General features: G+C 41.1%; 1 protein-coding gene across 1 annotated transcript in view; it reads right to left on the reverse strand.

Annotated features, from left to right (window-relative positions):
- Positions 1–4,329: 4,329 nt before the first annotated feature.
- slc39a11 (solute carrier family 39, member 11) overlaps positions 4,330–14,704 on the reverse strand; it is a 145,683-nt gene continuing 135,308 nt past the window's right edge. The window contains 4 exon segments of the mRNA XM_014158407.2: positions 4,330–4,633; positions 6,091–6,249; positions 7,371–7,450; positions 7,452–7,470. Of these exon segments, the coding sequence (XP_014013882.1) occupies positions 4,555–4,633; positions 6,091–6,249; positions 7,371–7,450; positions 7,452–7,470 (337 nt within the window). The 3' untranslated portion in view covers positions 4,330–4,554.

Genomic DNA, 14,704 nt, shown 5'->3' on the forward strand with positions numbered 1-14,704 from the left:
CCTTGAAGATTCTCAAATTGTACTAAGCTAAAATTTGAAATTGTTTTAAGATGGTCATACCATAGATCATTTAGCGATTTCATTTAGAATTTTAGGACCCCTTTAGTTATACAGTAAAAAAACAGTAAAATAAAAGAATAAGGAATAGGTTTTTGAAGTGTCTGTCCTAAATCGTGGAGATATAAGAAAGCTCAGGAAATATATTTATATATACAGTCCCAGGCAAAAGTTTAGACACACCTACTCATTCAAGGGTGTTTCTTATTTTTACTATTTTTCTACATTGTTGGGAGCAGTATCACGTCAGGTTATTTTTGTATTTTAGCTTTTTTGTAGAGTAATAGTAAAGACATAACTATGAAATAACACATATGGAATCATGTAGTAACCAAATATATTTCATATTCTCTCAACCAGCTTCATGAGGAATGCTTTTCCAATAGTCTTGAAGGAGTTCCCACATATGCTGAGCACTTGTTGGCTGCTTTTCCTTCCCTCTCAGGAACCACACATGCGGAGATCATCCACTCACCTACTCTGCGTCTCACAAAGACACGGCGGTTGGAACCAAAAATATGGACAGATTTCCACTGGTCTAATGTCCATTGCTCGTGTTTTTTGGCCCAAGCAAGTCTCTTCTTATTATTGGTGTCCTTTAGTAGTGGTTTCTTTGCAGCAATTTGATCACATAGGCCTGATTCACGCAGTCTCCTCTGAACAGTTGATGTTGAGATGTGTCTGTTACTTGAACACTGTGAAACATTTATTTGGGCTGCAATTTCTGAGGCTGGTAACTCTAATGAACTTATCCTCTGCAGCAGAGGTAACTCTGGGTCTTCCTTTCCTGTGGCGGTCCTCATGAGAGCCAGTTTCATCAGAGCGCTTGAGGGTTTTTGCGACTGCACTTGAAGAAACGTTCACAGTTCTTGACATTTTCCAGATTGACTGACCTTCATGTCTTAAAGAAATTATGGACTTTTGTTTCTCTTTCCTTATTTGAGCTGTTCTTGCCATAATACAGACTTGGTCTTAACAAATAGGGCTATCTTCTGTATACTACCCCTACCTTGTCACAACACAACCGATTGGCTCAAACGCATTAAGGAAAGAAATTCCAAAAATGACCTTTTAACAAGGCACACCTGTTAATTGAAATGCATTCCAGGTGACTACCTCATGAAGCTGGTTGAGAGAACGTTTTGCACACTCTTGGCAGTCATCAAGGCAAAAGGGTGGCTACTTTGAAGAATATAAAATATATTTTGATTTGTTTAAAACTTTTTGGTTACTACATGATTCCATATAGGTTTATCATAAAGGAAAGGGTAGCTACTTTGAAGAATCTCAAATATATTTTGATTTATTTAAAAAACGTTTTTGGTTACTACGATTCCACGTGTTATTTCATAGTTTTGATGTATTCACTATTGTTCAAGAAAATAGTAGAAATAAAGATAAACCCTGGAATGAGTAAGTGTGTCCAAACTTTTGACTGGTACTTACTACCTCTTACTTGGGGGGGGGGGGGGGGGGTTGTAGAGAAAATCGGAGAACACCACCGTGTTCATGAGTCTCCCATTTCCATAGAGTGGTCATAATAGTTTGTAGGCCATTCGGACGCTACATACGTTTTCGTGAATGTCTCATGGTCTGACAAATACCGGTGTAGGTCGACCAACTTCCACTGCAGAATGGGACAGCTCACATAGGCAGATGTGCTGGATTGAGATGCAGTCCATGAAAAAACCCTGATATCGCTAACTTAAACTGACAGATTTTTATGGGGATTCTTTTATTATGTTTCTTAGATTGACGCACTGCTGAGTCAATAGACTCTTAAGGATTAAGTTAGATGGGCAGCGGCGGTAAACAGCAATCTTCATGTCTTTCCACAGATTTTCATTGGGATTCAAGTCTGGCCTTTGGCTGAAGCCATTCCAGCTTTGGTTTGGCTATGCGTTTGGGGTCATTGTCCTGTTGGAATGTGAGTCTTCACCCCAGACTAAGGTCGTTTTCACTCTGAAGCAGGTTCTCATCAAGGATTTGTCTGTATTTGGCTCCATTCCTTGTTCCTTCTATCCTTAGTCTCCCAGTCCATTCTGCTGAAAAGCATCCCCATAGCACAATGCTGCCACCACCATGCTTCACGGTAGGGATGGTGTTAGACGGGTGATGAGCTGCACCTGGTTTGACCACAGAATATTTTGCCTTATGATCTGTCTTTCACTTGCCTTTTTGCAAACTCCAGGCATGCTGTCATGTGGCTTTTTCTCAGGAGTGGCTTCCGTCTGACCACTCTCCCATTAATCCCAGATTGATGAAGTGCTGTAGAGACTTGTCCTTCTGGCAGGTTCTGCCATCTCAGCCAAAAAAACTCAGCATTTCTGTCAGAGTGGTCATTGGGTTCTTGGTCACCTCATTGCCCGGTTGCTCAGTTTGGTCGTACGGACAGCTCTAGGTCTGGGTAGTTCCATATTCTTTCAATATGCCAATGATAGAGACCACTGTGCTGTTGGAAACTTTCAACACTCAAGAATTTGGATGCACCTGAGCTCAATTTGGAGTGTAATAGCAAAGGGGAGTGCATACTTACGTGAATTAGATATTCCTGTATTTAAGTTTCAATAAATGTGCAAACCTTTCTAAAAACATGTTTTCACTTTGTCATTCTGGGGTATTGTGTGTAGATGGGAGAGAAAAATATATATTTTTATACATTTTTAATTCAGGCTGCAACACAACAAAATGTGGAATAAGTCAAGGGGTATGAATACTTTCTGAATGCACTGTATAGATACTTCTGAGTATAACTCATGTTTTTATCAATATCTCCCAACGGCATCAAAGCATGATTTACAAGAACCTTTAAGTTATTACATGTATTTTCAGTTAGGCTTGGAACCTGTACAGTAAGAGCACAGCTGCATTACGGTAAAGGTCTACAGTACAATATGTACATGATTCCAGTGAATCATGACTCAGTGGGGCGGTGACTGAACCAGGGTTGACTCCTCTAACAGAGAAAAACACATAGTGGAAGCAGTTTTGGTTTATTACATCATCACCACATCTCTCTCCATGACACTTTTTATTGGGAATGGTTCTATTCAGCCCCCTCCAAGAATAGAAACAGGCTGGGAGACCTGAGGGGTATAGCGCAAAGCAGGATCAATGAGTTAGCCAGCTAACCTGGATAAACAACTATTGATTTTCTGTTTCATTAAGTAAACTAAGATATGTGTTTTTGGTTGTTGAGTTAATCAGACCATGCCCATTTCAGGCTAATCAAACATTTAAAAAATAATATTTATGCAAGTTTACTGGCTAACTCAGTGATCCTACTTTGTAGTATACCACTCAGGGTTCATTTCTATCAAGCGTGTCCGAGTAAGAGTGCTGATCTAGGATCATTTTTACTCTTTTAAATCACAATTAATAAGATTACATGATCTTAGATCAGCACACCTACTCTGAGACGTTGTCCCATACATAGCTAGTAGTACAATAAGGCCAGAGGGTTTAGCAGCCCCAACCCAACTCCAGCAGTACAGTACAGTTCATTAATGTAAAAATGAACAAGCAAAAAGGTTGCATTTGGGTTGTGTAGCTAGCATTCCATTTGGCTAGCTGCAATATCTCTCTTTTCACAAAAATGTCATATTAGTAATTATATTTTATTTCACCTGTAATAATAACTGAATGTCATATTATAATAATGAAATAACAACGCAATACGAATGGAATGTGTGTGCTATAATTGAGAAAAAGATAAGAAAGGAGAAGATAGCTGTAAAATGTTGCTATTCACATTCCCTTCATCCACAACAGATTCTCTTAACCCAAACACACACAATGCCAGCCTGAGGTTGATAGAGAATGTATTCTAGAAAAAGTGAAATAAAGCAAAAGAGCAAGGAAAAAACAGATGGAACCACTTGGTCATTTAAATGTTTGATAATTGAAGAAGAAGAAAACATTCCATCCTGAATGAATCAGGGTGTGCACCATTTGTATATAAAGTACATCTTAATCTGAGCAAAGACCCTTCTCAAGGATCAGACAAGCCTACACATTCAGCTGGTTATTTGTGATGCATCTGTAGACACAGATCCCTGTGTTTCCTTCAGTGACTATAACTAGCCTTCAAAACACAGTCTTGAGGTCCAACTGTGGAGTGGGCTGACATAGCTGGAGCCAAAATGGACTTAGCCCTTAGAGGTGTAAACCCAATTATACACGCACTCCATAAAAATCTATTCAAAATCAACTACACATTTTTTCATACATGGCTGTCTCAGTACCAATCTAAACTAGTCATACAAACGCCACTTTTCAAGTATCATCACATTTTATAATAAAGATCCAGTATCCCAAAAAACAACAACCAAATTCACAAAATGTCATAATTAAACAATTAAATAATGAAAATAAATAAAACAAAAGCAAGCAATTAGAGAGAAGGCAGATTTGGTCCCTTTTTTTCCCCAAGGTCTGGCGATTAGCCGTGACATCATTCTGTGACATCAGCGAGGTGTTCTATGTGGAGGTGAGGCCTCAGCCCAGCCCAACGTCAAGTGACATCATCACTACAAAGCCCAGGATAGAGGTCCAGGAAGCCAACTTACCGTTCCCACTTCAAGACAATATACATGGACAGTGTTAATCAATGTTGGTGTATTTATACAGTACTTCAATCATATACAATACATTGAGAGACAGAGATAAGCCGAGCACATGGAAATCTGTCAGGTTACTAAAACACACACACCGACCCTAAACATGCTAGCAGGCACACACTTCACAGTGATAGTCAACCCACACACTTCACAGTGATAGTCAACCCACACACTTCACAGTGACAGTCAACCTCACACACTTCACAGTGACAGTCGACCCACACACTTCACAGTGACAGTCGACCCACACACTTCACAGTGACAGTCGACCTACACACTTCACAGTGACAGTCGACCCACACACTTCACAGTGACAGTCGACCTACACACTTCACAGTGACAGTCAACCTACACACTTCACAGTGACAGTCAACCTACACACCTTCACAGTGACAGTCAACCCACATCACTTCACAGTGACAGTCGACCTACACACTTCACAGTGACAGTCGACCTACACACTTCACAGTGACAGTCGACCTACACACTTCACAGTGACAGTCGACCTACACAAGTCAAAAGGACAGCTCGCTCCCCGTCTCGCTTTTTAAAGAAAACAATACGCCCAGGGTTGTGAAAACCAGAACATTCCAGGGGGCCAGTGTCGTTGCTCCGCTCCCACTCTTCCTCCTCGCGGCTCACACTAACACAAAGACAGCGATTGATCTAGTCCAGCTCAGAGTCACAGAGCTATGAACAACTACTGTATGCACAGAGTTGGAACCAGGGTAGAAGAATCTGTTCATGTACAGTATCAGTCAAACGTTTGGACACACCTACTCATTCAAGGGTTTTTTTCTTTATTTTCACTATGTTCTACAATGTAGAATAATAGTGAAGACATCCAAATGATGTAATAACATGCAGTGACCAAGCATTTCGCTACACTCGCAACACCATCTGCTAACCATGTGTATGTGACCAATACAATTTGATTTGAAAAAGTGTTAAACAAATCTAAATATATTTTATGGTTGAGATTCTTCAAAGTAGCCACCCTATGCGTTGATGACAGCTTTGCACACTCTTGGTATTCTCTCAACCAGCTTCATGAGGTAGTCACCTGGAATGCATTTCAATTAACAGGTGTGCCTTGTCAAATGTTAATTTGTGGAATTTTGTTGAAGAATCTAAAATGTAAAATATATTTTGATTTGTTTAACACTTTTTTGGTTACTACAGGATTATATATGTGTTATTTCATAGTTTTGATGTCTTCACTATTATTCTAAAATGTAGAAAATAGTAAAAATAAAGAAAAACCCTTGAATGAGTAGGCGCATCCTAACTTTTGACTGGTACTGTATTAGTAGGAAACATTGTTCCAGTGTTTTCTAAAGGGTTGGACATGGACTAAGCCTTGACTAAGACCTAGGTTAGGAGAGCACAGTAAAAATAACCTCTCTCTACCCACCTGAGTTGAGCCTCTGGGATGATGTCATCAACCACCACATACACCATAGCCCCTGCAGCGAAGGCCAGGGCGTACGGCAACAGTGGTTCCGCCAGCACCACGGCAACAGCGCCTAGCAACCCGGCGATTGGTTCTACCATTCCACTGAGCTGTCCGTACCTGAGAGAGGAGTTCGTCAAAACCCTAGATAAGTACCCTTTATGTCCCCTTCAGTCATTGGCTGTCAAACAAAAACAATTCCTTTAATATACAGTTGCCTTCAGAAAGTATTCACACCCCTTGACTTTTTCCACATTTTGTTTGTGTTACAAAATGGGATTTAAAATGGATTTAATTGTCATTTTTGGTCAACGATCAACACAAAATACTCTGTAATGTCAAAGTGGAAGAAAATGTATAACATTTACAAAAAAATGTATGAAATATAAAAACACTCATATCTTGATTCGATAAGTCTTCAAAGCATCCCATCTGGTGAGGTCTTCTGCCCTCCACAGACTGGGGGTTAAGGAACTGAACGGGGCTCTGCCTGGCTAAAACTGGAGATACCAGGCTGATTTGCCCCAAATATAACGCTTTGTATTCAGGACAAAAAGTTAATTTCTTTACCAATTTGTTTTGTATTATTACTTAAGTGCCTTGTTGCAAACAGGATGCATGTTTTGGAATATTTGTTTATTCTGTTCCGGTTTCCTTCTTTTCTCTCTGTCATTTAGGTTAGGGCTTTCTTTATTTTTTACACATCTACCAATCGGTGCCCTTCTTTGCGAGGCATTGAAAACCTCCCTGGTCTTTGTGGTTGAATCTGTGCTTGAAATTCACTACTTGATTGGGAGACCTTACAGATAATTGTATGTGTGGGGTACAGAGATGGGGTAGTCATTCAAAAATCATGTTAAACACTATTATTGAACACAGAATGAGTCCAAGCAACTTATTATGTGACTTGTTAAGCACATTTTTACTCCTGAACTTATTTAGGCTTGCCATAACAAAGGGCTTGAATACTTATTGATTCAAGACATTTCAGCTTTTCATTTTTAATGAATATGTAAACATTTAAACAAAACATAATTACACTTTTACATTATGGGGTATTATGTGTAGATCAGCGCCACAAAATCTCAATTTAATCCATTTTAAATGCAGGCTGTAACACAACAAAATGCAGAAAAAGTCAAGGGGTGAGAATACTTTCTGAAGGCCCTGTGAGTTAAGGTGCAGAGAAACAGTGATGATCATATGGAGATACTGTTTGGATATTAAGAGTTGTTACTCACCAGAAGGCTTTCCATGTGGACATCCCTGCACCTCGCAGAGGGAGGCTCACCGCAAGGCCCTCTGGGAAATTCTGGATCCCTTATGCCAATGGCCAAGTTCCTGTGAAACACATGATGATAATGTTTTAGAGGACACCACTTCTTAGATCATTGTCTGTTGGCCTGTTCAGATGACATTTCTTATTACCATTACCCTAATCAATGGTCGTTCATTGACATTGGTTTAGAGGCCTGAATGGGATAGATTTCAGAGCGTTGAGTTTGCATGTGAAGCATTACATTCACTTCAACCTCACTGCTTAAATAGAGTTGGAGCTGTATCGTGGCTAAGTGTGGTAGAAGTGTGGTTGGAGGGTGGGTGGGTGGTTGGTTGGTTAGCTAGGAGGAAACTATTTGAATGATATACAGTACATAACACGGGGGGAAACTCCGTTATTTTGCTGCTGGCAGTTTCTGGGGTCAGTTAAAAGGCAGTAGTGCTCAGTCTAAATTACACAGAGTGAGTCAGCACTGGAGGAAATCGTCATCACAGTAAAACCGCAGACTATGGATAGGGGCTCATTCTCAGGACAGGAAATGACTTGGAAACAATTGCTAAGGAGACACATGAGGAGTCAGTTGGATATGAAGAGTTGGGAGAAAATGCATACTGCTAAACAATTAGAAGAGAAGAAACTCTAATATATACAAAACAACAACAGCACTCAAGTCACCCCATCCTAGGCCCTCCGAAGCGTCAATAAACTGAGGCTAACAGCACACTACTAGTCCACACTATTAGCAGCCAGGGTGGAAATTCAAAGACATGCCATAAGTGGTGTTAACCAGGGTGTTTGTTTGACTGCTCGCACTCCGCTGCATCCTAGTCGGACCAGCATCAGTTCCCAGGGGGCAAAGAACTCAGCAACACCACACACGGGTGTGTTTGGGAGGAACGTTTTAAGTTTCCTCTCTCCCTGTGAACCACTAACAGGCACAGAGTCAAGAGCCTGCCCCTGGAGAGAGAAGATTAATGACAGCTAGTCACGGAAAGGTTTACAGCAGCCACTGCCTGGGAGAGAGAGACACACGGAGAGAGAGAGAGAGACACACGGAGAGAGAGAGAGAGACACACGGAGAGAGAGAGAGAGAGAGAGAGAGAGAGAGAGAGAGGGAGAGAGAGAGAGAGAGAGAGAGAGAGAGGGAGAGAGAGAGAGAGAGAGAGAGAGAGAGAGGAGAGAGAGAGAGAGAGAGAGAGAGAGAGAGAGGAGAGAGGAGAGGAGAGAGGGAGAAGAGAGGGAGGGAGAGGAGGGAGAGAGGAGGGAGAGAGAGGGAGGGAGAGGGAGGGAGAGGAATGTAGTATGCTTGGTTTCAGACTAGGAATCACAATGCGTGTAAAGTAAGTGTATTTTCAACATGCTAGAAAGAGTGTTTCTGTGTCAAGGAAAGAATGAGGATACAATGACAGGGACAGAGAATCCAGAACAAATTAAGAGAAGGCTGGAGTATTGAACGAGGGAAGGACGGCAGAGAAGAACATCTGGGCCGCATGAGACAGAGACAGAGAGAGGAGGAGGAAAAAGAAAGAGGAAAAATGGATAGAAGAGAAGGAGAAGTCTGGAGGGAGTGAGGGAGGAGACCCTATGGGGTGTGGTTGAAGTGAACCCAGTCACTGGTCACATGGGGGCTGTACTGGCAGGAAACACCTTTGTATACAGTACTATTTCATAAATCTGAGCTACATTTCCCCATTACAGCACAGCAGAACAGGGATAATGCAGCATAATGCAGTAACAGTAAGTTGCATGCTAGGCTAGTTATTTTTTTTTATTTTACCTTTATTTAACCAGGTAGGCTAGTTGAGAACAAGTTCTCATTTGCAACTGCGACCTGGCCAAGATAAAGCATAGCAATTTGACGCATTACAACAACACAGGGTTACACATGGAATAAACAAAACATACAGTCAATAATACAGTACAAAAAAAAGAAAAAAAGTCTATATACAGTGAGTGAAAATTAGGTAAGATAAGGGAGTTAAGGCAATGAATAGGCCATGGTGGCGAAGTAATTACAATATAGCATTTAAACACTGGAATGGTAGATGTGCAGAAGATGAATGTGCAAATAGAGATACTGGGGTGCAAAGGAGCAAGATAAATAAATAAATAAATACAGTATGGGGATGAGGTAGATAGGTGGGCTATTTACAGATGGGCTATGTACAGGTGCAGTGATCTGTGAGCTGCTCTGACAGCTGGTGCTTAACCTGTTATGGCTAGGGGGCAGTATTTTCACGGCTGGATAAAAAACGTACCCGATTTAATCTGATTATTACTCCTGCCCAGAAACTAGAATATGCATATAATTATTAGCTTTGGATAGAAAACACTCCAAAGTTTCTAAAACTGTTTGAATGGTGTCTGAGTATAACAGAACTCATTTGGCAGGCCAAAAACCTGAGAAGATGCTGTACAGGAAGTACCCTGTCTGACCATTTCTTGGCCTTCTTTATCATCTCTATCCATTACAAAGGATCTTTGCTCTTACGTGACACTTCCCACGGCTCCAATGGGCCCTCAGAGCCCGGGAAAAAGCTGAATCACGTAATTCAAAGCCCTGGCTGAAACACATTATCGCGTTTGTCAAGTGGCCGATCAGGGGACAGTGGGCTTAGGCTCGTGCACTGGCTGCCCCCGTCTTTCTGTTTTTCCCTCTATTTACCGAAACTCAGATTCCCGGTCGGAATATTATCGCTTTTTTACGAGAAAAATTGCATAAAAATTGATTTTAAACAGCGGTTGACATGCTTCGAAGTACGGTAATGAAATGCGCTATGCGCACGACCCTTATTTACCATTCGGATAGTGTCTGGAACGCACGAACAAAACGCTGCTATTTGGATATAACGATGGATTATTTTGGACCAAACCAACATTTGTTATTGAAGTAGCAGTCCTGGGAGTGCATTCTGACGAAGACAACAAAGGTAATGAAACTTTTGTAATAGTAAATCTGACTTTGGTCAGGGCTAAACTTGGTCGGTGTCTAAATAGCTAGCCGTGATGGCTGGGCTATCTACTGAGAATATTGTAAAATGTGCTTTCACCGAAAAGCTGTTTTAAAATCGGACATATCGAGTGCATAGAGGAGTTCTGTATCTATAATTCTTAAAATAATTGTTATGGTTTTTGTGAACGTTTATCGTGAGTAATTTAGTAAATTCACCGGAGGTTTGCGGGGGGTATGCTAGTTCTGAACGTCACATGCTAATGTAAAAAAGCTGGTTTTTGATATAAATATGAACTTGATTGAACAAAACATGCATGCATTGTATAACATAATGTCCTAGGGTTGTCATCTGATGAAGATCATCAAAGGTTAGTGCTGCATTTAGCTGTGGTTTTGTTTTTTGTGACATTATATGCTAGCTTGAAAAATGGGTAGTCTGATTATTTCTGGCTGGGTACTCTACTGACATAATCTAATGTTTTGCTTTCGCTGTAAAGCCTTTTTGAAATCGGACAGTGTGGTTAGATTAACGAGAGTCTTGTCTTTAAAATGCTGTAAAATAGTCATATGTTTGAGAAATTGAAGTTATAGCATTTTTGAGGTATTTGTATTTTGCGCCACGCGATTCCACTGGCTGTTGACTAGGGTATAGAAGTTAAGCATGTCCCAGTTTAGGTCACCTAGTAGCATGAGTTCAGAAGATAGAAGGGGGGCAATCAATTCACATAGTAGACCAAAGCCTATGGGCTAGGCTACTATACACAATACAGTTAGGCTAACATGTAAACAAGGATATGACCATGGGGCAGCCATTCTGGATGGGGCACATGACCATTGGATTGTGTAACAACAATCACCTGGAGAGACAGAGAGAGACAGAGTGACAGAGACCAACGAGAAGGCTGGAGTATTGGAACAAGGGAAGGATGGCAGAGAGCAACATCTGGGCCGCATGAGAGAGGAGACAGAGAAGGAGGAAAAAGAAAGAGAAAAGGGATAGAACAGGAGGACATCAGGAAGTCCTGAGTGAGTTAGGGAGACCCTGTGCCTTTGGTGTGGTTGAGGTGAACCCAGTCACCCAGTTCTGTTTTCACTGTTTGTCACATGGGGGCTGTATTGGCAGGAAACACCTCAAACAGTACTAATTAATACATGTGAGCTACATTTCCCCATTACATCACAGCAGCATTTCATGGCAGCTATGTTTGTTCAGCTGCGGTATCAGGACAGGACTGGCCCTGAACAGATGGAACCGCGCCTGTCCAATCCTCAGTACTGAGGGAGGGAGAGAAAGAGAGCGAGAATGAAGAAAACGAGAAAGAGGGAGAAAGAAATTTCTGTCTGTAATAGGCCCGAAATAAAGCAGGTATTACACAGTGGTAATATACTAATAGCGATGTTGTGCTTTGGCCTACTAGCCTAGCGTGCTAACTTACTGTTACTGCTATAAGCTGCTAGTTGGCCCTGTTCCTATTGTGTGCTTGGTTATCCTCTGCATATAGTGTGCTTTTCCATTGTGCTATGGTTATATTAGGCTATGTTGGCCTGCTAGCCTTAATAACGTAACACTGTATGTAGCAGCATAACATAGCACATCGCTATAACGTAACACTGTATTTTTGTAATGGACAGAAATAGAGCAGGTATTACACAGTGGTTATAGCGATGTGCTATGATATGCTGCTACATACAGTGTTACGTTATAGCGATGTGCTATGATATGCTGCTATTTACAGTGTTACGTTATAGCTATGTGCTATGATATGCTGCTACATACACTGTTACGTTATAGCGATGTGCTATGATATGCTGCTACATACAGTGTTACGTTATAGCGATGTGCTATGATATGCTGCTATATACAGTGTTACGTTATAGCTATGTGCTATGATATGCTGCTACATACAGTGTTACGTTATAGCGATGTGCTATGATATGCTGCTATATGAATCAAAGATGAATCAAGGAATGCTTTTTTGCTCTACTAAAAGTGATTTACTTTGAAAACTTGACTGCTGATATGCACAATTTTGGTGGATTTTATTAAGAGTGGACTAATGGACAAAACACCAAAAAAATATTGAGTGTTGTATTCCTCATATGAGCAAGTGACAAGTTGCACATTAAAGGTCCAGTGCAGTCAAAAACATGAATTGCCTGCGTTTTATATATACTGAACAATAATACAAACACAACTTTCAACTATTTCAAAGATTTTACTGAGTAACAGTTCATATAAGAAAATCAGTCAATTGAAATAAATGAATTAGGCCCCAGTCTATGGATTTCACCTGACTGGGAATACAGATATGCATCTGTTGGTGACAGATACCTTTAAAAAAAAAAAAAAAAAAAAGGTAAGGGCGTGGATCAGAAAACCACCCAGTATCTGGTGTGACCACCATCTGCCTCATGCAGCGTGACACATCTCTGACACATCTCCTTCGCATAGAGTTGACCAGGCTGTTGATTGTGGCCTGTGGAATGTTGTCCCACTCCTCTTCAATGGCTGTAAAAAGTTTCTGGATATTGGCGGGAACTGGGACCAGCTGTCATACACGTTGATCAACAGCATCCCAAACATGCTCAATGGGTGACATGCCTGGTGATTATGCAGGCCATGGAAGAACTGGGACATTTTTATCTTCCAGGAATTGTGTACTGATCCTTGCGACATGGGGCTATGCATTACCATGCTGAAACATGAGGTGACGCCGGCGGATGAATGGCACGACAATGGGCATCAGGATCACGCCACGGTATCTCTGTGCATTCAAATTGCCCTTGATTAAATCCAATTGTGTTCGTTGTTCATAGCTTATGCCTGCCAATACAATAACCCCACCGCCACCATGGGGCACTCTGTTCATAAGATTGACATCAGCAAACCGCTCGCCCACGTTGCCATGCACGTGGTCTGTTTGTGAGGCCGGGTTGGACGTGCCTCCAAATTCTCTAAAACGATGTTGAGGTGGCTTATGGTAGAGAAATTTACATTCAATTCTTTGGCAACAGTTCTGGTGGACATTCCTGCTGTCAGCATGCCAATTGCACGCTCCCGCAAAACATCTGTGGCATTGTTGTGTGTCAAAACTGCACATTTTAGAGTGGCCTTTTATTGTCCCCAGAACAAGGTTCACATGTGTAATGATCATGCTGTTTAATGAGCTTCTTGATATGCCACATCTGTCAGGTGAATGAATTATCTTGGCAAAGGAGAAATGCTCACTAACAGGAATATAAATACATTTATGCACAAAATTAGAGAGAAATACGCTTTTTGTCTGTATGGAACATTTCAGGGATCTTTAATTTCAACTCATGAAACACGGGACCAACAATTTACATGTTGCATTTTCGTTCAGAGTATATTTCCACACTATGAGGATGGAATAATACTGTCACATTGTGAAAATTATGATAATTCCTTTTTAGTGTAAGAGCTGTCAGCCTGTTTTGGTGGGATGGTGTTTTGGCCTGCCTGGTGACGTCACCAGGAGGGAAATTATTTAATAGGCCAATAAGTAAGAGAGTTCCAAAACTTTCTGCCAATAACAGCTAGTTTTCAGTGTTCCCCTTCCCACTCAGACCACTCCCAGACAGTCCTAGGAAAATTCTTGCTTGAGAAATATCTATTTGTTTAGGAAGCTATTTTTGTTTATTCTTTACAATTTTAATTGAAAAAAAATCACAGTAAGGTATTTCATTTTTACCCAGAAATGATTTGATAACGATATATAAAAAAAGGCTGCATTGGACCTTTAACTGCTCTGCATTAGCTGCTGTAAAATGTAAAAATACAATGTAAAAATACATTGACAAACTGCAGAGAAATATAATATAATTTATAATTTACTAAACAGTTGGACACTTCTCATGGGTCTCATACAACATAGACACAAATAACTCGCTATGTGGTAAAACAGATCTTATCAAATGTTATCAAAAGTCCTTGGCTTTAGGTAAAAATTGTACATTGAGGACACGTGTCTCGTGTAGTGCTACCCGAGGTGTGTGTATTTAAGGAGGGGGACAGAGCATCATCAACTGCATCATGTCTGAAGAGGCATTGTTCCAGAATGAAGGGTGCTGTAGCTCTGCTGGTGTTGCTGTTCTGTCTGTCTGGGACATGGAATCAGGGAGGGAGTGGGCTCAGAGAGAACGACATCACTCAACAGGGTCACAGCACAGGCAGAGAGAGCACAGTGAGCGAAGTTCAGAGAGAGCGCCGAGGGACTGAAGCTACTGTCACGACCGACGAACGCACACCCACCGAACATGACCTCTTGACTGATGTGAAGGAGCTTAGAGACATGGTGTACAAGCTGGGAACCATGGTGGTG

The sequence above is a fragment of the Salmo salar genome, chromosome 19, assembly GCF_965601325.2.
Source record: "Salmo salar chromosome 19, fSalSal1, whole genome shotgun sequence".
Lineage (NCBI taxonomy): Eukaryota > Metazoa > Chordata > Actinopteri > Salmoniformes > Salmonidae > Salmo > Salmo salar.